This window comes from Stegodyphus dumicola, chromosome X2, assembly GCF_044657685.1.
Source record: "Stegodyphus dumicola isolate Sdum_Otavi_A_Nest chromosome X2, ASM4465768v1".
NCBI classification, from domain to species: Eukaryota; Metazoa; Arthropoda; class Arachnida; order Araneae; family Eresidae; genus Stegodyphus; species Stegodyphus dumicola.
In genome coordinates this window covers 131,410,476-131,432,789 of record NC_140781.1, presented here as the reverse complement: position 1 = coordinate 131,432,789, position 22,314 = coordinate 131,410,476, and the positions used below count along the sequence as shown (strand labels likewise).

The 22,314-nt window shown below is 34.6% G+C and overlaps 2 protein-coding genes across 9 annotated transcripts in view; one reads left to right on the top strand and one right to left on the bottom strand.

Moving 5' to 3' along the window:
• LOC118198526 (zonadhesin-like) overlaps nucleotides 1-22,314 on the bottom strand; it is a 314,579-nt gene that overhangs the window by 29,507 nt on the left and 262,758 nt on the right. For both annotated transcript variants that reach the window (XM_085809500.1, XM_085809501.1), the window contains exons 53-59: nucleotides 18,768-18,929; nucleotides 15,500-15,593; nucleotides 14,188-14,361; nucleotides 9,407-9,678; nucleotides 2,205-2,307; nucleotides 2,002-2,087; nucleotides 1,378-1,524 (exon numbers count right to left, since the gene is read on the bottom strand). In XM_085809500.1, coding sequence (XP_085665626.1) covers nucleotides 1,378-1,524; nucleotides 2,002-2,087; nucleotides 2,205-2,307; nucleotides 9,407-9,678; nucleotides 14,188-14,361; nucleotides 15,500-15,593; nucleotides 18,768-18,929 — 1,038 coding nt within the window. The remainder of the gene's footprint in view (nucleotides 1-1,377; nucleotides 1,525-2,001; nucleotides 2,088-2,204; nucleotides 2,308-9,406; nucleotides 9,679-14,187; nucleotides 14,362-15,499; nucleotides 15,594-18,767; nucleotides 18,930-22,314) is intronic.
• The window catches only part of LOC146992913 (general transcription factor II-I repeat domain-containing protein 2-like), a 285,508-nt gene that overhangs the window by 48,975 nt on the left and 214,219 nt on the right, over nucleotides 1-22,314 (top strand). For 3 of the 7 annotated variants that reach the window (XR_015039098.1, XR_015039097.1, XR_015039096.1), the window contains exons 1-2: nucleotides 3,170-3,275; nucleotides 9,420-9,652. The exons of 1 other annotated variant lie outside the window; for it this stretch is intronic. The gene's annotated coding sequence lies outside the window, so the exon portion shown is untranslated. Of the gene's footprint in view, nucleotides 1-3,169; nucleotides 3,276-9,419; nucleotides 9,653-22,314 lie in introns of those variants that run through there. 3 more of the 7 variants (XM_085809504.1, XM_085809502.1, XM_085809503.1) reach the window with 3 other exon arrangements.

Here is a 22,314-nt window from a genome sequence, read left to right as displayed (position 1 = left end):
GTATCTGGTAAGGTTGAGTTTGGTTGTACTGGCATATAAAACTGCTTGCTTTATAGCTGTGACTTCAACATGGAAAACTGAATTTTCTTCTTGGAGGTGACTTTTTCACTTTGTCAGAGTATCTCCTTGGAGTTTTCCGATGTAGCTGCATCCCAAGTGACAGCTTTCTGTCTTTGAGCCATCAGTGTCGATGTTTACTACATTACGGGTATCATCTATTCCCGGAATGTACTTGGCATGGGCTAGGAAACCTTTCCCATAGTCTTCGGGATGTACTAAGCATTGCAAAAGTTTTTCTTCATAGTCGCTGGGCTGGTATTCCTTTCTTCTATAGGACGCTGTTTGCCTTAGCAAAATTACCCGCGTGGTCGCAACCTCTTGCTCTGCTTTAATGCGAAGTTACTGTGTACCGGCTAGTACTGCAGCGGCCATTGTGGCAGTCGTTCTATACGACTTTGTGATGGCAAGTACATATGGTCGTTGTATACTGTTTAATGTTTTGATTTTTTCGGATGCATATTGTATATTATAAGTACAGCACAAAGTAAACAAAGAGGATTTCTGTGTGCAAAATGTGTAAATTGTTTGTAATGTGCAATTTTGCTCTTTATTTAAGAGCTCTTATTTTATTTATCTGTTGTATCAAGTTATTTATTTAAGTCTGTCTTATATAACGAAGTTATGTACTATATAATCCAGTTATGTCAGTTTTAAACAATTACATTGTTCAGAATCTATTTTGAATTGTCAAGCGTAATATGTTGCAAAGAATATATAGTGTATTAAGTGTAGCATTGAGTTGTAAATGTGCCTTAAGTACAGTGCAATGATCAACGCAATGCATATTATGAAATGTATATTGTAGCAAGTATGTGTAGCAATGTGTTAGCATGCGATGTAGCCAGGAAATGTTTAATTTCGCACGCAGAAAAATCTATATTTTGCCCTTGTATTGTTTTCGGAGTGTAGCTTCAGATAGTTGCGGGATCCGGAAGATACCCGACTAGTCTATGTAAGCCGTCCGGGTGTCCGTACCTGCTCTCACCTGCATAGGAGAGGCTCATATCGCTGCTGCATACGTTGCTATTTTCTCCACGATCGTGCTGTAAAGAATTTTGAGGATATGAGACCGAAGCCCCCAGTCTGTGACTTGCATGGTTCTAAGGTTTTTTGCATTTTTGTGTGTTCTCAGGCGAACTGCTTTAAGGTGTGGAATCTAGGATTGGTTTTCATGGAATGTGATTCCTAGTAATTGCGTTAGACGAAAACCAAACTTGCATAATGAGAATCTACAACTTTTATTAACGCAAAGTGAAGTATTTACGAATGCATAAATTAAAATAACTATTAATGAAAGAAAGGTGTAAAATAAGTTACTTCATAAATAGTGCCACTGTAGTTGCATGCCAGATAATATTCAGATGCACATACAGGACAACAATCTCCAGGAAGTTTGAATTCAGTTTCTCTAAACCCACATGTGATGTCAGGACACTGAGTCTTTTTACACGTTATGAAACCGAACTGAAATGTAAAAGCAACTTTTAACAAAATAAACAATGTAATAAAATAAACAAAATTATTTATTGTTAAGCATTGTTCTTCGTTAAGCCAAATAAATTTAATGCAAAAGAAGATGGTTTGGTTTGGTTTATTTAATTATGGCAAAGCACACTAGGGCTATCTGCCTATGGGGAGGGATGCCTTCGTGGAGGTAAAAGAAAATGAAGAACATCAATGGACACTGGCGTCAATTAAATTCTTCTGTTATTTTTCTTCTTCTCTATTTAATTGCAAAAAATATGAAAATTGTTTTTCCAAATCTTTCCAAACGAAAATAGTAAAGAACAAATTGTCATAAATGGGTCCTTTTCATTTTTAAATGCTTTTGGGGAAAGAATCCTCAACTCAGCTAATAAATAAAAGTGAAAAGAATTATGATTTTACAATTAAAACATAATGCAAAAATTAATAACTTTATACTGAAGTATAAACACATACCTCACACACACAGTGAATACAAGGGTCACTCTCCTGCTTCCATGAATCTCCATGATTATAAATTTCACCCTTTCGAGACACGCAAACTGTAAAATCAGAACAATAATTGTTCCTTGAACAGTGGAAATACAGTCTGAATCGTTTATTTATAACCAAATTCTTACAGTATTGAATCTTATATAAGGAAATTTTCAAAAACTAACCTTGACATTTCGGACAACATTCTTTGGCTGACCTGATGATTTTATCCGAGGGACAGTTCATGTAAGGGCAAATTTCCTTTGAGCAAGCTAACATAAAATCTTCCTGAAAATAACATTTCAAGAATCACAAACATAACGAAGAGTGCTAAAACGCGGACATTCTTTGTTAAACTTAAAAATAATGAAAATTAATAACATCATTTGCAAAAGGTCAACATAATAAAATTTAGAAACTAAATAATCATCCTTTCCCCATGTCAAGTAAATATACATTATACCATTATACCACCTATATCATATTGTTTTCTGAAATACAGCTTTATTTTAACATGATTATCATTTATGTTGATATGCTTGTTATCTGTAAGAAATCGTAGATTAATTTTCATTGCAAAACATATATTGCAAATTTTTTAGTTCTAAAAATTTTAAAACCACAGTTCTTAATTGTATTTAATTTGAATATCACTTTTAAAATCAGTTTCATTTTCCTAGGAATGAAAAGACTAAATGCTATCCGAATATTCTTAATGTTATTATAATCTGTTCTATCAAAAAGATATTGCGTCTTTTCCTTTTAACTTTACACTTATGACTAAAAATAAGACACAATTCCTGTTTAATCGCACCAAATTAAAAATTAGATAACATGACTATACAAGTTTGCATTTGAAAAATAGAATTTTGGAAGAATTATTATTTATATCGATTGCTTTCAGGGAAATCCAAAGGTATATTCAGAACAGTAAGACTGGTAGATCCTAACCATTTTAAGTAATTGTATTTCCCAACAACATTTTATCTAGACTTAAGAAATACTAAAACTAAAGTAAATTTTCTCTGACTGTGCGCTTTATTTGAATATAATGAGCTGTTTATTCGTACTAGACGATCGGGTTGCTTCGGCCGTACTCGTAAGCAGCAGGTGACTATCCGGGATCAGGTGACATTCAGTTTTCACCTGTTCCCAGGAAGAGCTCGAGTTATTCGGGGTAGTGACTCGCTAGCTCTCATCTGTTCTCCCCGCAGCATAGTATTCATTAGCTTATGGTTAGCTAAAGGCATGCCGTCGTAAGGAATTTCGATTTTCTCATACGTTATATTAGTGATTTCATTTAGTGATTTAATGATTGATATTAGTGATTTCATATACGTATTTTTGACATTTAAATATATAAATAAATGTTTTTATATGATAAAAATATGTATTTTTGATGATATAAATATTTAAAATTTTTTTCTTAATTTTTGTGGAAACCTTTAATTTCAATTCATAAAACTCCAAACCGCAACGAAAACCATTTGCTAAATGCTGCTCTAGCATATTACGCATTAATACTATTGTTATTTTAACCAATCAAAAATTATTTTTTTTAGTACCTAGTCCCTCTTGATAAGCACACAGCACGCTACCGATAGTTATAGAAGATGTGCAATCATAAACGGTATACACAATGCTTGTTTAATTATATATAGGTAAGCGTACGAGAAGCTACTTAGCTAAGAAAAATAATGCCTTTGGTGATGTTTTTCTAACGGAAATTTATTCACATTTACGTAACACACAGGTTAAACAATGAAAACACCCATACAACCATCCCGTTTGTTGGAATTCAAGCTCAGGTCGAACTAACTGTTAGTGTTTATCCAACTGGCTACTTGTTGGCAATACAGTAGATTATCTAAATATTTATACAAAAAGCAAGTACATATATGCGTTTGAGCATAGTTACGTAGATACAACACTTAGGCGTCACATTATAAGGTATTTCTCCCGCCTTCTTAGCATGCCTTCGTGGTGTAATGGTCAGAACGCTTGGCGCGTATTCGAGAGGTCCGTGGTTCAAGTACCGGCGAGGGCATTTTTTCAAGTCTCCCGCTTTTAAATAACCTAATGTCTCTACAACATACATATTTAGCAACTGGATTTGGATTGGATTTAATAGAATATGGCAAAGCACACACGGGTTATCTGTCTAAGAGAAGAGATGACTTCGTGGAAGACTTTCTAAGGGAAATTAACTCGTGTCCACGTTACACATAAAGAAAACCTCGAAAATCTCATGCAACTAGGCCGTTTGTCGGTTTTGAAGCCATGTCGAACTACCTGTGTTAGCGAGTTTGCTGGCTGACCGCTATTGAGCTATTCGTTTAGTAAATACATTTTTCGTATACAGTATTAAGGAGCTCTCATAAATACGCCGTATTATAGTACTGCGAACTGAATTCGAACAAAGCCAAAATACTTACTCTTTGGATTGCAATTTTTAATTACAACCAACTAAAAATTACCCGAAAATTATAAAGTGATTTTAAGGTACTGATATATACACCCATCTTCAAGACAATGGCATATAAATATGTATACAAGTGTAATCTTTTTAAACAGAATAATGCATTTTAAAACTTGATGTTTCTATAAAATTATAAATACAAGTTTTGAAAATGTAATAACGTGGAGTTTGGTAAGTTAGTAAGCGGGGCAAGTCCGTATATCGGTAATTTTTATTAAAACATGAGCAATGTACGTCACACAGAGTTGAAAATGTAATAACGTAAAGTTTGGTAAGTTCGTAAACGGGGCAAGTCCGTATATCGGTAATTTTTATTAAAACATGAGCAAAGTACGTAGTAATCTACTACACGTTAAATACGGGCTTTTGACATAGATATCGCGCAAGAACGAAAATGTTTTTCTCGCTTAAATCAACCAAGCACTTTATAGTAGGCTTGTTAATAAGTCTGCTCTTGCCCCGTTACACATGAAACAAGGTTTTAAGCATTTTTAAGTCAAAGTTTCAGACTTGCCTCATTTTCGGGGAAAGTGCAGAGTAGTTGACGTTTTGTTCAATACACTATGAAAATAAAAATTTACAAAGAAACTTAGAATCTTAGTTAATATTAAATAAAAAGTAGTAACTGTGCAAAGCGTTTGATACCGAGAGCGTTAAGTATTTATATACCAGACTGAAAATACATTTAAAATAAAATTTTATAAAAAAGCAAAGTGAACGTATCCAATTTCAGCTTAAATACATAAATGAATAACGTCAAATCATCGCAAGAACCTGTTTGATTTATTATCTACAAGCTCTTAATGGCATAAAATTGACTGATACATCTAGGTTTCACAAGAAAGAAAATTGATAAGTAAAATAACTGATTGTTAAGATTGATTGTTAAAGAAAAAATATTTTATCATATTCTTTAATAAAAACAAAAGATTAATAAAATCTCTTCTCAAAGTTCATCTTCAATTTTATACGGAATATAAATTTTATGCTCTGTCCGATAGTGCAAATAGTAAGTTTCTGGGATTTTTAGTTTGTTCGAAAAAAAAAAAAAAAGATATGCGCGAAAAAATCCCTTTATAAATTAAATTAAAAAAATATAAATTGAATTTTGAAAAACAAATCGCTTCATCATATGTTGTCATCCACTAACTTTGTGTATATGTTATCGTGAAAGACCGAAATTGGAGAATGTCGACTTTCACCGGAGAATATCAACATTCACCAAAATACGCCGGTGAAAGACCGAATATTTCACTACATTCTTGTATATTCGGACCCTCACCGGTGTATGTCGACAATCACAGATATGCTCTGGTGAAAGTCGAAAAGAGAGGTCATAAAGTGCCATAATAGTTTAAGTTGTTGCAATAAATAAGATTTGAATCACATAATTTAGTAAGATTTTTATTACTGTTATTTTATTTTCTCATTTAGAACGTACTGTATAATTAAGTAAATTTTTAACTTCTATTATTTTCCTTTTTCATTTTGAATGTATTGTGTGTTTAAGGTTCTCATGTTCTTAAGTTCTTATTTCAAGTTTCAAGTGGGTTAAATCGTTTTTGCTCAGAATAAGCAGAATAAGACTAATATCATTGAAAGTGTAAAGAGTTGTTGCTCTAACGTAAAAAGTACAAAAAAAAAAAAAAAAAAAAAAAAAAAAAAACCTAAATAACATAAAGATAATAAACTGTTTTTAGATAGGAAAGCTTATATGCTTTTATGACAGACATGTGAGGAATTCTGATATATGATGGCAAAGATGACAAAATAAGTTGCCGTCTTTAACAGAGAAGTTTTAGCTTTTCTCTCCAGGATACTATTATATAAGAATTTCTATAACTATGATAAAAGCATGTATAGGCATTACTAAATTAAGTATTTCAAGTTTCAATAAATATTCAGTTTGATAACGTACAACATGTAATATTATATCATTTAAAGAAACCTGGTTCAATGCAGCACAATGGCAAAACTTCCTTCATTTTCCTTTTTTCACATTCGAAACCTTCATTTTCACCGAAAAAAGGAAAATAATATTTACATCTTTCGCTGCATCGTCATCAGGGGGTTGGTGCAACAAAAGAGGTAATTAAATAAAGAGTAGCCTGTTTCTGAACTGACAAAGACACAAATTAAAGTTTACAATTTTAGAATAACCTTAAAGAAATAAGAAACATATAAAAAAATCAAAGTAAATTCTGTCTCTATCAGTTTCACCCCTAGGACTGAAGTGAGCACAAGCAGTGGAAAAATTGTAGCATTAATATAGAGACAAGTTCAAAATGCTTGAGAAATAACAGATCACTTTAAAAAATGAGTAGATCGAATCCAGAGACAAAACTTGCAAAAATAATAATCCATCACTTAAAAAGCAAAACTATATGCAAATTTTTTAATTAAAAAATGAAAAAAAAAAAAAAAAAAAAAAAAAACTAAATGCACATTTTGAAAACCTATGAGCCGGGTTCAAAAATAAAAGCAAAATGCATACACATAGAAAAAGTTTAAAAATCTAATATTTTTTTTAAAAATTTCAGTGGATATAGTCCAAAACATATATTTAAAAATGAAGTAATCCAATATATGCAATAATAAAAGAAAAATGAATATTTGATCAAAAAATATAACATAAGGTATAGTAAAAAAGAGAGATAGCGAACTAAGTTCATGATAAAAAATTTAATAAAAAAGTTAAGCCCACTAAGCTATAAAAGATTAAGCAGACAAGCAACAAAATTTTCGAAATGATGAAATATATTAATATATTCCTGGACATTAGCAAAGCTTATAATGTATTGAGATAAACTGCGAATTTAAAACTCATAAAACTCAATAAAAATGATTAGAAAAACTTACAGTGTAGAAGTAAATATGAATAATTTGAAAATGAACATTGAATTACCTGGTTTATGAATCTCCAAACCGCCAGTTTAAGTAAAGTATTAATTCGCTTGATTTCAACGAAAAGAAAAATTAGTTGTAATTAGACGAATGGGAAAAGTTTTAGTGTTTAGATAATAATTTTTTAAATTTTAATGCATCCTAAAAACCCTTTTTGGAAAAGAAAAAAAAAAAAAAAAGAAAAAAAAAAAAAAAGTTTTTTACCATGAATAAATTAATCAAAAAATTAAAATTGTGGTATAATAAGGTAGGTGTCAAGTAAACTGTAAGAAAAGTTGTAAGCAAACTCAGAGACTGTAAACGAGGAATTTATGAAAAATTTATAAATTATAACTAACCTAGGAAACGAAAGAAGTCGTCAAATGTTACAGAGCATAGAACTCGCTCAGGCGAGCTTTGTTGAGACTTGGAAGTTGAAAATACCTAATCAATTTATTAACCATTGCCTTAAAAGAAGCAGGCGTTAAATCCTCACTCCAAATCATTTAACTGATAGGGATATGATAATTTGTTCCTAAACCTGAGAAGGCGGTATAAGTTGGATGACCATCAGTTGAAGGATTTGTACATAGTGTAATTACACAGTACATAGTGTAATTACACATAAGTTGGATGACCATCAGTTGAAGGATTTGTACATAATGTAATTACAAAGCTGTACATAATGTAAAAAGCTAATTGTCTTCAGACTTATGCTGTTACTAAAAAAATGGGCCTATTTCATAATCTTTAGTCTGTCAAATAGCTCTTTGAGAGTGAAAATCCCTTTTTCCCTTTTCTTAATTTCTTCCTCATTACGACACGACAATCAGCCAGAAATTAATTAATTTCCATTCACTAGTATGTTCAAAAATTTTAACAAACGGTTTCACTCAAATAAGAACTCCTAAACATACGTCCCTCAAGCATTCCTAGTCACTCCCTCTCCCATAAATTACTTCACACAAGTTTCACCGACTGAAATAATTCAAAGCCCCCGCTGCTGATAAAGAATTTCGGAAACACAACCCTTCTGAGTAAGACGCGAAGAAAACACTTTGCCCACTTCCCACTAGAAAGAAGTTAATTAATGCTTTTTCTGGCCTTTTATATTTTCATGTACATTCCCTTTTCTTATTATTTATATTTTAAATTTAAATTTTTATTCTTTATTTTTATTTTTTATTTTTTTATTTTTTGAATTTTATTTTTTATTTTACTTTTTATTTTATTTTACTTTTTGATTTGTTTTTGCAAAGATTACATTATATTTCTTATATTTCGTAATTTTCTAATGTTTATTTCAATTACTTTGAGTTCTATTTCATAATGCCAATTTCCAATGTTTAGTTTTTTACAAATAGTTTTGAATTTAAATGCATAAACACGAGGGTGTCGGGGAAAAATTACTCAAGTAATTTATCAATTTTACTGCATAAATTGCTTTTCACTCAAAATTGAATTAGTGAAAATGCTTAATCAGAATGAGTTCTTTAGTGCTCTGCATCGGTTCTTGATCCCTTCAATTCACCGGAAATATTTGGCCTAACTTAAATTGCCAGTTTGGCATCGCCTTATTACTTGAGTAAAGGACGAAACACATTCGTATTTATTTCTTAATTATTGTTCATTGAACGGGTGTTGGTTTGTTCCCCTTGAAAAGTCAACTAATTTCCGATCAATGGCAATGATTACTTGCTTTTAATTTAATTACTTGCTTTTAATTTAATTTCTTTTTACAATTGAGATTTTGTTATTCATGATTTAATTCAAGTCCCCGTTAAACATTTTTAACAATTTACATTCAAGTTACTTTAAAACAATTTTCGGAATTAAACTTACTAACTATGGATTCACTCTTTTTAGATAATTCTACTAAAATTAATCTTAGGAGATAATATAATCAATATTTCTTTAGTAAATAAATTATATATATATAAATTTGTAAATCTTTTAAAATTTTCGCAGTTAAATTGAATCCGTGATTAAGTAAGATTTGCTTCTTAAAGAACGTAATTAACTTACTGTACATTGGCAGGAAAAGCAAGGGTCATTTGTTGGATGAATGGATAACCCAATCTGGTCGCGAGAACATGACGAATCGAAACCAGCGCAAGTCTCACAGCATTCTCCTTCAGCGGGTGGTCTAATGGATTCTTCAGGGCATCCAATAAGAACGGGACATTCATGTTTGATGCAAACTACTTTCCCGTATTCACAAGTACATATATCACATGGCCGACTGGAAGGGGCGAAAACGTCGCCAGATTTGTAAGTTTTGCCTTCAAATTCACATTCTGAAAGAACATAAAAAATTAAACGCGTTATTTATTTGAAAACTGTGAAAACAACAAGCAGATCAATACAGTGCTCACTTTTACTGTGACTAAAAGGGCAACAAACGCATGCAACAGAAGCTGCATCCTGGCGCTATTAAGGCTATGCAAGAAACCAATTATACGGGTGATTTTCTCGATTTCCCATGTGCAATGAATATATGGGTCATTTTCCAATCATCCCTATATTCATTGCCGAAGAAATTCTTCTTAAAACACCGAACCTATTATTCTCACGAATTCTTATCACCTTGCCGAAGAAATTTATTCCCCAAAACTGATAGACCTCAAGTATTTACCTATAATAAAATTTTTACATCATTTATCTTTTAAAAAAATGAAACAGACTTAAAGTTTTGTTCAATTTTGAATTGAATCAAATACGATACACTTTTGAAATAGATAACGTTATCTTTAGTTCACGCTTGATTAAAAAATAAGAAACAAAAGCAAAACACGGAATAAGATAAAAAGTATTTAATGGATATGCTTGAAATTGATCCAAGTGCTTGATGTGGTATTACTAGACCCCACAGCAAACCATAAAGCAAAGACATACAAAAATACATATATTAGTACCATCACATAGCGAAAGACCAAATGGATCGGAAGAATCTGCAATGGAAAAATCACGCTAATAACGGGTATGATACCCCGTAGATGAAATACAAGCATGACAACGGCGACACAAGTTTGGCAATAGTGACGTTGATTTCTTGTTGTGGCAGTAACGTCCAGTTCTTGTAGTAATGCGTCTCGGAGCTCGTGGAGGTGCCTGGAGGCACACTGTGACCTGCTATCCGTCGTTCCAACATGTCACACACATTCTCTATAGGATTCAGGTCCGGTGATCTAGCAAGCGACGACAGATTTGGAATGGTTTCACTCTCCAGATAACTCCGCACCATCTGAGCTCGATACGGGCGGGTGTTATCGTCCATAAACATCGCGTCGGCACCCATTGCAGCGATAGAAGGACGCATAAGAAGGTGTAGAAGTTGTCGCGATAATCGACAGCTGTGACTTAACCACCAGGAATCACGTAGAAGTCGTTGCGGCCGTTTGTTGTTGTCCCAGCCCATACAATAAGCTTTCTTCTCTGTAATTATCTCTTTCGATGATGTTTGGCATCCGACATCGCGTCCCTGTTTCTCGTCGTATCATTGCGCTTCGGGATTCGTTCTGAATGTTAAATCGAGATTCATTTGTAAAGAGTACTGCTGTAGTGTTCCAACTGTCCACTGCTCTAGTGTTCCAACTACGATGATCAAAGGCCCAATTCAGCCGCGTTCTGACATGCGATGGGGACAAAGGAGCACAAACCACAGGCCGTCGGGCGTACAGTCCACTTTCAAGCAGTCGTTTAGCGAGATTTGGACTATCCTACAACAGCAAAGAGACGGGATGCCAGATATCATGCTGTTAATAACCTCCGGCGACCAGACACACGTCTTCTAGATGTAATTTGGTTCCTTTGGTAACAATTCCACAGCTTATTGATGACACTACGATGTGCATTCAGCTCTCTCGCAACAACGGAATTGCCTTCCACCAGCCTGCAATATCCCGACAACGCTCCAACGCATTTCACCATTCATATGGAGGCCCACCAGCTGAACATTGGTAGTTCGGTCTGAGGTCCGAATCCCGCGAACGGGCTGGCTGCATGGGCGTTGTCGTGGTTTTCCTCATGTGTAACGTGTATACGAGCCAGTTTCCCTTAGAAAGTCCTCCACGCAGGCATCCCTTCCTTTAGGCAGATAGCCCTCGTGTGCTTTGCCATAATTGAATAATACAATCCAATCTATCCATTCATATGGTGCCTTCGGCTCTTGCTTTCCGCTTTGGCTATCTCGGTTTACACGGAACTATCGCTGCTTGCGAACTGATGCATAGGTTAGGCATGCTCCTTTTCCCGGCTTTGTGGTGTGACTGGGGTATCGTGTTTTATGCTAATTTTGGTTGCCTGTTTGCATTAGGCGATGCAACCTCTACCTCATATGTAAATTATATATTTTAATTACCCATTTTACACTCGTACTTTTCCTTTTAGAGTTTGTTGCATATTTTCTGAGCACAAGTGTATTTCTCCTACATCTCTTGTTTTTAGTGTCACATATATGGATAAAGGTTAAAAATCCGAATATGATGGTTTGGCACTTCAGGTGAACGAAAAAGGAAAAAAATGGCTTCAATTTTAATCTTTAAATAAGGAAGTGCATAGTATGTATGAGAAATAAAGATTATTGAAGAAATATAACTTTTTCGTTGAAGGGGTATTACAGTTAAAGAAATTAAATAATGAAGAATCTTCATGAATGTTTCTAGTATTGTGATAAAACAACGGTACCTAAAGCTATCAAAATTTGAATAACGTAATTTTCCATAGAATATGGGCATGTGGAAGCCCTAATTTGAATTTGTTTTACTATCGATTTCCTATTTTGTAAAACTTTAACGGATTTTTGATTAACAAACTAAACGATTATATATAAATTATCTCCAAAGCGTGCGAGTCTATCTATCGGAAATTCTAAAGATACGCTCGTTTTAAAATTATTTTGCGATATTACTGTTAACTGAATTTTACGTTTTAAGTGCGAAGAATATGATATTTAATAAATAAAAGTAACATACAAAATGTTATCTAAAACCCTTCAGATTTTATATTTCTTTTCTTTTTTTTTTCAATTACTTCTGGGTAGTTCTTCAAGCTGGAACCCAATAGCGCAGGCAGCTCAGGCGAGGAAAGGAGTTATTTAACCTCGTTTCATGATAGTTATGTTATTGATAAATTAAATGGGAAATTTCTTATTAATATTAATGCAGAAAATTTAAGGTGTCATGGGAATTCACATTTGTTATACATCATTATTTCATAATATAAAAATACAGAAATTTACTCTGTGAATCTCGGAAAGACAGATAATTGGTTAAAGAAATATATAGCATACATTAGTCATAAAAGAACTGAATACAAAGCAAACATATCTGAAATAAGACTATACTACTTATGCATGGAAAACCATAATTTGACAATAAATGATTCTACAAGTACAGTGACGGGGAACGTGGGCACTGTGCCTCTACCATACTGGTTAATCAGTACAGCACCACGTCCACCATTAACTAAAACAGCCCCAGATGTCAAGACGGGGGCACACTGGCGCCTCGCTGAATTAGTATACATTGATTATATATATAAATACAGTGTCTTATACGTCGTTCAAGATACATATTACATGATTTCCTACGGTAACCTTGATAAGAATTATAATTACACGCACAAATTATAGTTACACATGTCGTTACATTGAAATGATTCTACATAAAATGTGATAACTACACCGAAGAGCCATAACATTATAACCACCCCTCACCTAGAGCAATGAGCTCTCCCGAGACAGAACCAAGCCGCAAGCACGGCTGATGCTGGAATATATAAAGTGCCCATGCACTGATTCCCACGTGTGCAATGATTAACTGCATAATGGAAAAAGCAATTGATTTATCAGATTTTGTAAAAGATCAAATCTTTATAGCTCGGCGCCTGGGGACATCGATTTCAGAAACGGCGGATTTGGTGGTGATGCTCACGTTGCAGTCGTTGTGAGTACTTATCGAAAGTGGTGTATGGATGGTGAAAAGACAAGTCACCGGCCAGCGGTTTGTCAGCTCCAGAGGAGTGCAAAGGTTGTTACGCATTGTTCGCCATGACCGAAGGGCTTTTATAATGGCCGAAATCCTCCAGCAGCTACAACAGTGGTGACCAAGACGGTGCAGAAGACAGAAGCAGCTGAAGACAGCTGCAGCCTACGCAGCCAGTGCCCAAGTCGCGTCTCTGTGCTGATAGTACGTCATCGTCAACAGCACTTGCAATGGGCCAAAGAACAGGGACATTGGACCATAGAAGAATGAAAAAAAAAAAGTCGCCTGGTTCGACGAAGTTCTGGTCAATCAACATTTAATGGCATGGGCGAATACGCCGATTTCTAACTGAAACCCTGGCACCCGGGTGCACAATTGGCCGGATACAAAGCGGTAGCGGCAGTATTATGGTGTGAGTGATGTTTTCATGAACTATTTTCCACGAGAAAAATAAGCAAATATTTTTATATCACGAAAATAAGGATACAGGAAATGTGCACAGAGCTACAGTATCTGCTGCACTACCTATGCTCAAGGATTCAGAATTCGTATTTCATCATTCAAAATGTATTAATGTATTTCCTGCATCGCCTATATCTAGTGCGTAAGGAAATTTTTATTTATTTTGTTTCTGAAAAATAGCCAGATAATCACAGATCTACGACCAGTTGTTCAAGAAATGTTTAGTCGCGTAGTCGTTTTTAATTTTTTTCAGATTTAACTTAAGATTTGCAAGCAAAATCTTTTTATGCAAAATTAGACTATAATTTCAATATTGTTGTGAAATTGCTCTTCACTTTATTGTGAAATGAAAACATTTACCGGGACATATAGGGCAACAATAACCAGGTACAGGCACAGGCTCAGCACACTCAACAGGACATAAGATATTCGTGCAAGATACAGTGCCTCCAGTGCATCTGCAAGACAGACATGGATCTGTTGTCGATATCCAGGTGGAGTCGCTTGCATATTCCGTCCCTTCATAAACACAGCCTAGAAAGCAGAAATTATGCAAGATTAATAAATCAAACTGCAATTTCCTTCAGTTCTAATATTTTAATACAGTCACAAAGTTAAAACACATCTTATTGCAAAAAAGGATTTCTAATTCAAATAATGCAAAAAATTTTACTCATTTATTCAATAATGTAATTTTTGTGAATTAATCACACTTTATTGTAAATAGTAAACGTAATTTTAGTTAATTAAACACACTTTGTCGTAAGGAGTAATTTACTTCAGTAACACAGAAGATACTTATTTCACTTAAAATTTCAAACCCTATCATTCTTTTTTAACATTCAGTTAAAAGTTTTAAAATTTTAATTCGGAATATCATCAAATTATTAAATCATCCAATATTATTTACTTATTAAGTAACAAAGCATTCGCTCCGATTTAAAAGCCTTCAGTGGGTTTGAGCTAGAAACTTAGAAGTTGACAAGTAATCTCTAGATCAGTTCTTAGCAGCCGAATGGTTTGGTTGTACACGATTTCAGTACTTCATAGAGGACATTTTAAGGGAATCTAGCACCTTTAAGGTTTTCCCTATGTGTAATCTAGCGTTACACATAGGGAAAACCACAAAAAAAAAAAAAATCCCCCGCCGGCAGCCTACATTTGAACCCAGTCTGAACTATCATGTGTTTAGCGATCGTACCGCTCGGCTACTGATGGGTCCGCAAGCAGTGTGAAAGACTGCATCAAAATACTGGTGTACTCATATAGTATTAGAATGGATAAAAGAATTTGACACTTTAGAATATGGCACAACTAACTAAAAAATTTAAAGTACAAATGCAATAAACAAAAGATTCATTATGTATTCTACTAATATGGGGTAATGTAATATGACGTGGAAGGTCGCAGCCGGACTCTTCTGGCAGATTTTACGTCGCCCTACGGTCTTTCTATGGGATGCGGCAGAGCAAGTCAGAAACAACAGCCAACAGCCCCAACAAAAAAAAGTTAGAAAAACATAACGAAAGAGAAATCTTAAAATATAACCAGATGATACTAATATATAGACCTCTGGTACTTCATATTTCACGCATTGATAAAGGAAATCACTGGAAAATCATGCATTTACACACTAATATGAGGTAAACGTTTCCGAAATCTTTAAACTTACCTCGGCATGTTTCGCAACACTGACCAGGAAGGCGAATTCGTAACTGACAGCTAATTTCCGGGCACACTTCTGATGCACAGTAAACATTTCCATCCTAAATAAAATAGCATGTTTAGTGCATGGATAAATATACCAGCGTCAAATACTAAAGCGGGCAAATTTCATTCTTCAGCTGGCATTGATTTTTAATATCTTGACGTAGGTCTTGAAACTTCAAGCAGCAAACTTTTGTTCACACTCATATAAAAATCTGTATAAGTTTGATATGCAAAGTATTTAAAAAATATGGACATAAAATGTATTTCCATAACACTGATCCTAGATATGTATTTCTAGTAACAAAATTTCCAAAAATAAAGCACAGGATTTGGCAAAACAAATTTTAGCAATGGATAGAAAGGTAATCTAAATATAAAATTAAAATTTTTATATAATCTTCAAAGAGCAAAATTATACTTATTATCTTTACATGCAAAGTTTGCAGAGATCTACTTAATTCATAATTTGGGTACATATTTATTAATACAAGTACTTCTTTGCCTGTAAAGAGCCGTTCCCACTGGGGTTTATCTGAGCTAACGGACACAACTGATGTAGCCGACCCATCTCCAAAAACATTTTTTCCCATAGGGTAGCAAGTTGAAAAATCTGAACTGCAGGCATAGCGGAGCTAGTTGACACATGGAACTGACTCCGTTAACCTCAGATAAACCCCAGTGGGGACGGCCCTTTGCAGAGCTACTAATCATGAAACAAGAAAAGAGAAGGAAAAAAAATCTTATCAAGTAAATCCTGAATATATTGAAATGCAATATAAGTATATTTATTAGTATAGAATATTTCTATAAATTTCGCTCTTAAAGGTACTGAATTTGTTTCGTTTAAACTTTCGAAGCATAGCGTTTAGTTTCAAAGTAGCTATTTGGTCTAGGGAACCACGTAAATGTTAGTATAATATAATGAAATAAAAACAAAAGAGAAAAAGAGACTATAGCCAATGTTTTGAAACTCTCTCTCTTTCCTTGATCATTTCTCGTTAAAACTAGAAGGTAGGGATAAAACGTAAAAGTTACTCATTGAAAAATAAGTTGTTCGAAAGTATTATTTAACATAATTATCATGTTTGCCAGTTGATTAATCTTAGAATAATTAATTTAAAGTCAAATGTATGAAGAAACAAAGATAGAAAAATGATATCTCTTGGTTTGTGGCAAATCTTTCTTTAATATGGTGCATGATCACCTCCAACAAAGATGTAAATCTCAGACTTTAATATCATATTATTTACCAAACTGATGATCAAGTCTAGTGGAATGAATGCTTTTCATAATGCCCCTTTTAAATCCTGGAGGATCAGAGGAGGCATTTGGCGTGTTGCAGTTCGACGGTCTAAGGCATCCGACATATGCTTCATTGCATTCAAATCAGGTGATTAAGCTGACTAATCAATTTGAATGATGTCTTCTACTTTTAAGAATTCTGACAACAGAGATGCTCGATGCGACGAACATTGTCATCCATTAGTAAAATATCTGGGCCAACAGCATCCCTAAACGGCCTTTTATGGGGTTTAAAGATCTCGTGCACATATATGTTACAGAATCGGTTTTAAAGATATACATCAAGTATGCAAAATATACTAACTTCCATAAAAAGAAAAGCTCAGTGCTGCTAGTTTATAATGATTCCACTCCATGAAAACGATTCAATGAAAACAGGATTTTTTATGAACAAGGGAAGGCAAGTTGTATGTTTCCACCTTCAGATCGAAACACAACTAGAATCACAGCTCATTCTATATCACGACGTTTCAGCAAACAGCACACATTCCCAACCCTCTCGGCTCCAATAAACATGATGACAACACCAATTTAAGCTAGCTTCTTTGGAAGATGAAATTAGTGGCTTATAAATCATTGGTTCGCGCATAAAGTCCAAACCTGTGAATCTTTCGTGCATCGGTAAAACGATTGTTTGGGTTCTTGAGACAGCTTCCTTGCAGTCACCTCACAGTTCCTTTGAGCCGACAATGACAGAAAATGATCTTCAAATTCACTCTCTGTTTGCTCTTGGCCGCTCTTAACCAGTCTTCCACTAACTGATTCACTGCTTAGAAAGCGGTTCCAAGTTCTTGATATGACGCTTCGAGGAATATTTCCATTTGTGTTTGTCGCGCGACATCCAATGTTTGTCTTACCTCTTAAGTCTACTAATTAAGAGGTTTTTAAGAGATTCATTTTTGCCATTCATTTAAATGATATCTTTAAGTAATAATTCATGAATACTGAGCACTCTCAGAAAACGCAGAAATATATTTCCACTTACAAAAATACTTTAAAAAGGAAAATATAATTGTTATGGTATTTTTAAATTTAAAAAATTAATTTTGTAAAAATTATGAAGTATAATTTTTTATGCACTCAGACGAGTCTCTATAGATACAGATAGCAAAACTAATAAACTAACAAAAGAACTCAAACACAATTGAGTCCCGTATGACAAAAATTGACTGAAATATTTAATTTCAAAGCTTGGAAAAGTGTTCAGGGATATTACATTATAAGGTATTTCTCCCGCCTTCTTACTGTACCTTCGTGGTGTAGTGGTCAGCATCCCTCGACGCGAATTCGAGAGGTCCGCGGTTCGAGGGCATTGCTCACTTTTCATGTCTCCTGCTTCAAAATAACCTAATTTCTCTAGAACATAAATTAAAAAGCGAAATATTTGCATTCATAGTAACTAAAAACGAAATATCAGTTTAGAAATAAATAGTGCGATGAGTTGATCAAAGACAGAGTTCGCTTTTTGGCGGTATATTGCACATCAGTGTTCCACAAAAAGCGTTGATCTTGCCGAGGGTAGCTAATGTAGCAGCATTTTCTATTCTCGCTGAAATTCACGTGACGTTTCCATACCAGTGATCCGGATGCGAGGTTCAAATCGTTAATATCTTACATCTTACTCTGTTACACGCATTTAATTCTGGTATAAAGTGACTTTTCTAGCCAGCGCTTGATTAAAGCATTCTCTGTGACTGAGCACATCAAGCACTCTGAAAAACAGTTTAAACCACAGCTCATTTCACTAAAGTGCAATTTAAAACGAATGAAATCTATATTAAACAAATTTGTATACAAAGTCACATCAAAGAATGGATTCACAAACTAAAATTTTAATTTGCTATTATACTTTAACAAAAATGCTTTCAGAAAACTTAGAAAAAGTCAAAAAACTAGTAGTTAATAATTTAACAATACTAAATACATACCTTGCACTCACAAGTCCTGCAATGATCAGGATTAAATACTTCCTGGTTAGCATACTTAATCGTTTCGAATGTGCAACTATCACAGATAGGACAACAAGTATCAGGTGTAGGATGACTGCAATTCTTCCCACATACTTGCTCTCTGCAAGCTACGTGACCCTCCTGAAAGAGATAATAGTACATGAATAACTCACCTGTTGAATAAACTTGCAAAAAAAAAAAAAAAAAAAAAAGAAAAAAAGAAAAAAATAATGTATGTTTGATACTTCCATTATGGTGCAAACTGTTAACTCTTAAGCTAACAATTAGCTTTTAGCTCTTATCTCTCCTTTATTCACTCTAGAAATATGTAAATGGAATTAACGTATACGTTAAAAAATTAAACGCATGTTTGATGCGTTTACATTAAGTTGCAAACCGTTAACTATTACGCTAACAGTTAGATTTTAGGTCTTATATTTTCTAATTTACCCTAGAGATATGTAAATGAAATTTAAGTACAAGCGTATTTAAGAAAATGTGAACAGTAAAATTTGTTTGACCAAAAATTGAAAGCATAGACCTGAGTATCTAAAACCGAGCTCCAGGTTGTTATGCCACGAGGTCACTATAACCTGAGAGAACGAAAATGTGAGAAAATTCACGTGAATAAAACGCTTCGGGCCAATTTTTATTGCATAGATTCAGATTAGTTCATACTGTATGTTAAAGCCACTCTGTGAAACAAACAAACAAATGCAATTCGTTAGCGCCTACAAATTGGGGACATTTGTACTTCTCATATGACAACCCTGTTTTCCTATGAAAATGTAGTTTTTAAATTTTTATTCTTTCGGTCGTCTATCCTTCACTGGAAGTAGAATTCTGTAAAAGAATGAAAATAAAATATTAAACTGTTTTGGGATTTAATAGTATATTACAGTCCATTCTAAGCTACGCGAACACTGTGCACAGTCGTCACGTCGAATATATCATTTATTATTTTATGAAGTGCAAGTTACTTTTCCAGGATGCATGAAATTTTATTGCCACAGCAGTTTCATGTTATAGCAGTTAGTTTGCTCTTTAACATGCAACTGTACTGCAATTATGTATGCAAAGAATTCGACGGATAGAATTCAGCTAGCATGATGTGTGAAAGAGAATGACAAAATGTCAAGTCTCTTTAATACATTACTTCACAACTACGGTCGTTATTTGATTTCTGAGTTGTAGCACCTTCTAACTTGCCCATGAAAATTCGTTTTCCTGCAAGATGTAACCCTGAATCAAATTTACTTCAGTTAAAGAAAACAGGTAGACATGCTCTATATATTGAATTAGCTTATTTATATTATTTGCGCTAAATTAAGTAATGTTTTTCCAATAGTGACAATGTGCAACTGGTAGCTGTTTAAACGTTGTTTTAAGTAGTTAATCTCAAGTTGTAGTTTTCGGTTCATTTAAATTTAAAACTGATGTGATTATTTGGAACATAATGGAGTTGTTTGAAGCCATAATTCATCAATAATGTGGCCGAGATAATTAATAAAGTTTAGTCATACGTTAAAATACACATTGCAGTTAAAGGTTGCTCCGTTAAAATTAAGCTTTCACTACACTGACTACCAATAAGTATTTGGACACCTATGCAAATGACGATATCTACGATGCTAAGGTACGTCACGGACTCCGCCGGAATATATCGTGTAGCAAACAGCATCGGCTTTAGTCGCATGCAAAATGCCTCGCAATTCGGAGATCTCTGATTTCGAGAAAGGTATAATTATCGGGTACCACAAATGTGGCCGATCCTTAAGGGACATATCTAGCGATCTGAAGTACCCAAAATCGACAGGGGCCTATGTGATTAAGAGGTGGAAGGTGAGAGGTGATTGTCGAAATGTGCCTCGAGTCGGCAGACCAACGAAACTGGGAGATAGAGACCGACGAGTGCTGTCCAGAGAAATTCGGAATAACCGCACCCAACCGATAGCCCTCATCCGCGAGGAGTTTCAACAGGCATCCGAGAGTATTGTTTCAATGAATACCATCCCTAAGGAAACACATCTGCTTGGTTTTCATGGTCGTGCTGCTGCCCATAAGCCTTTGATCACAAAGTTCAACCGCGCTGCTTGGTTAATGTGGTGCAAAGCACATCGAAATTGGACCGTAGATCAGTGGAAACGGGTTCTTTGGAGTGACGAATCAAGGTTCACCCTTTGCCGTTCGGATGGCAGGGTCTGGGTCTGGCGTCTACCTTGAGAACGTCTCCTGCCAGAATGCATTGTGCCAACAGTCAAGTTCGGCGAAGGTGGAATTATGGTCTGGGGGTGTTTCTTCTGGTATGGGCTGGGACCCTTGGTCCCCATTCATGGTAAGCTCAACTCCGATGCCTACTACACTATTTTGGATGACAATGTGCTTCCTACGTTGTGGCAGTTTTACGGTTTGGACCCCTGTTACTTTCAGGACGACAATGCCAGTTGTCATGTTTCGACGTTAACCAAGGCTTGGTATGGTGTCAATGGAGTTCATCGAATGGACTGGTCTGCCGAGAGTCCAGACCTGAACCCTATCGAGAACCTCTGGGACGAGTTGCATCGCCCAATTCAGGGGTGCACTACCCGTGCAAAATCGGTGAAGGAACTCCTATGTCTTCTCCAAGCCGAGTGGAAGAAAATACCATTAGCTGTCATACAAAGACTTGTGGAAATTATGCCCCGGAGGGTCCACGCTGTAATTACCTCTCGTGAAGGCTCTACCAACTATTGATTTTGAATAAAGTTAGTTTTTCTTTTCTATCACAGGTGTCCAAATCACAGGTGTTTATTGGTAGTCAGTGTATTTGCAATGTAAGTTTGGCCGTTGTTTTCAGATCTTCTGAATTTTTCTCTATCAGTTTCTACTATCATTGCTTGTAACAGATGACATGTTGACAATTATTGTTGATTGGAACACAAAAGACTATATTGAACTCAAAGATCTCACTATAATTCTAATTAAAGTTTCTACACAGGCCAGCGGAATAGAAAACGTACAAAAAGTTATCGCTTGAGATTTATAAAGTTTCGGATCTCTTTTTAGTGTTCTGATTCATTTTCATTTCTATCTTTTTCCCCATGATATTTTTATTACCAGTGAAAGAAAATAATATTAAATTTGAACTTTGATACAATTTGGAAGCAAATGAGAAAGATGACTTATTTCTTATTAGAGTGCTTTTCATACCAAATGTATATCAACAGCAGTAGCATAGAGGTGATACTAATAGCAGTCTGAAAGTGATAGCACATATTGTCATTGGGTTTGTTCTCGTTAAATGTAATGTATAGCGTTTTCTACAGAAGCCATTCTACATTAACACCACTTTTCAAAGAACTCTAAAGTATTTTACAGTTTAACACTTAGTAAACCTCATTTCATTTAAATTGTTTCCCTGAACTGTCGATGGAGTAGCTCGAAGAGATATACGCTAATCTTCCCCCATTCCCATAAGGGAATTTTCTCGCCATTCCTTTTGATGAAATAGGAGCCCCTTCTTTCTTGTATCATATTTACAATCAAA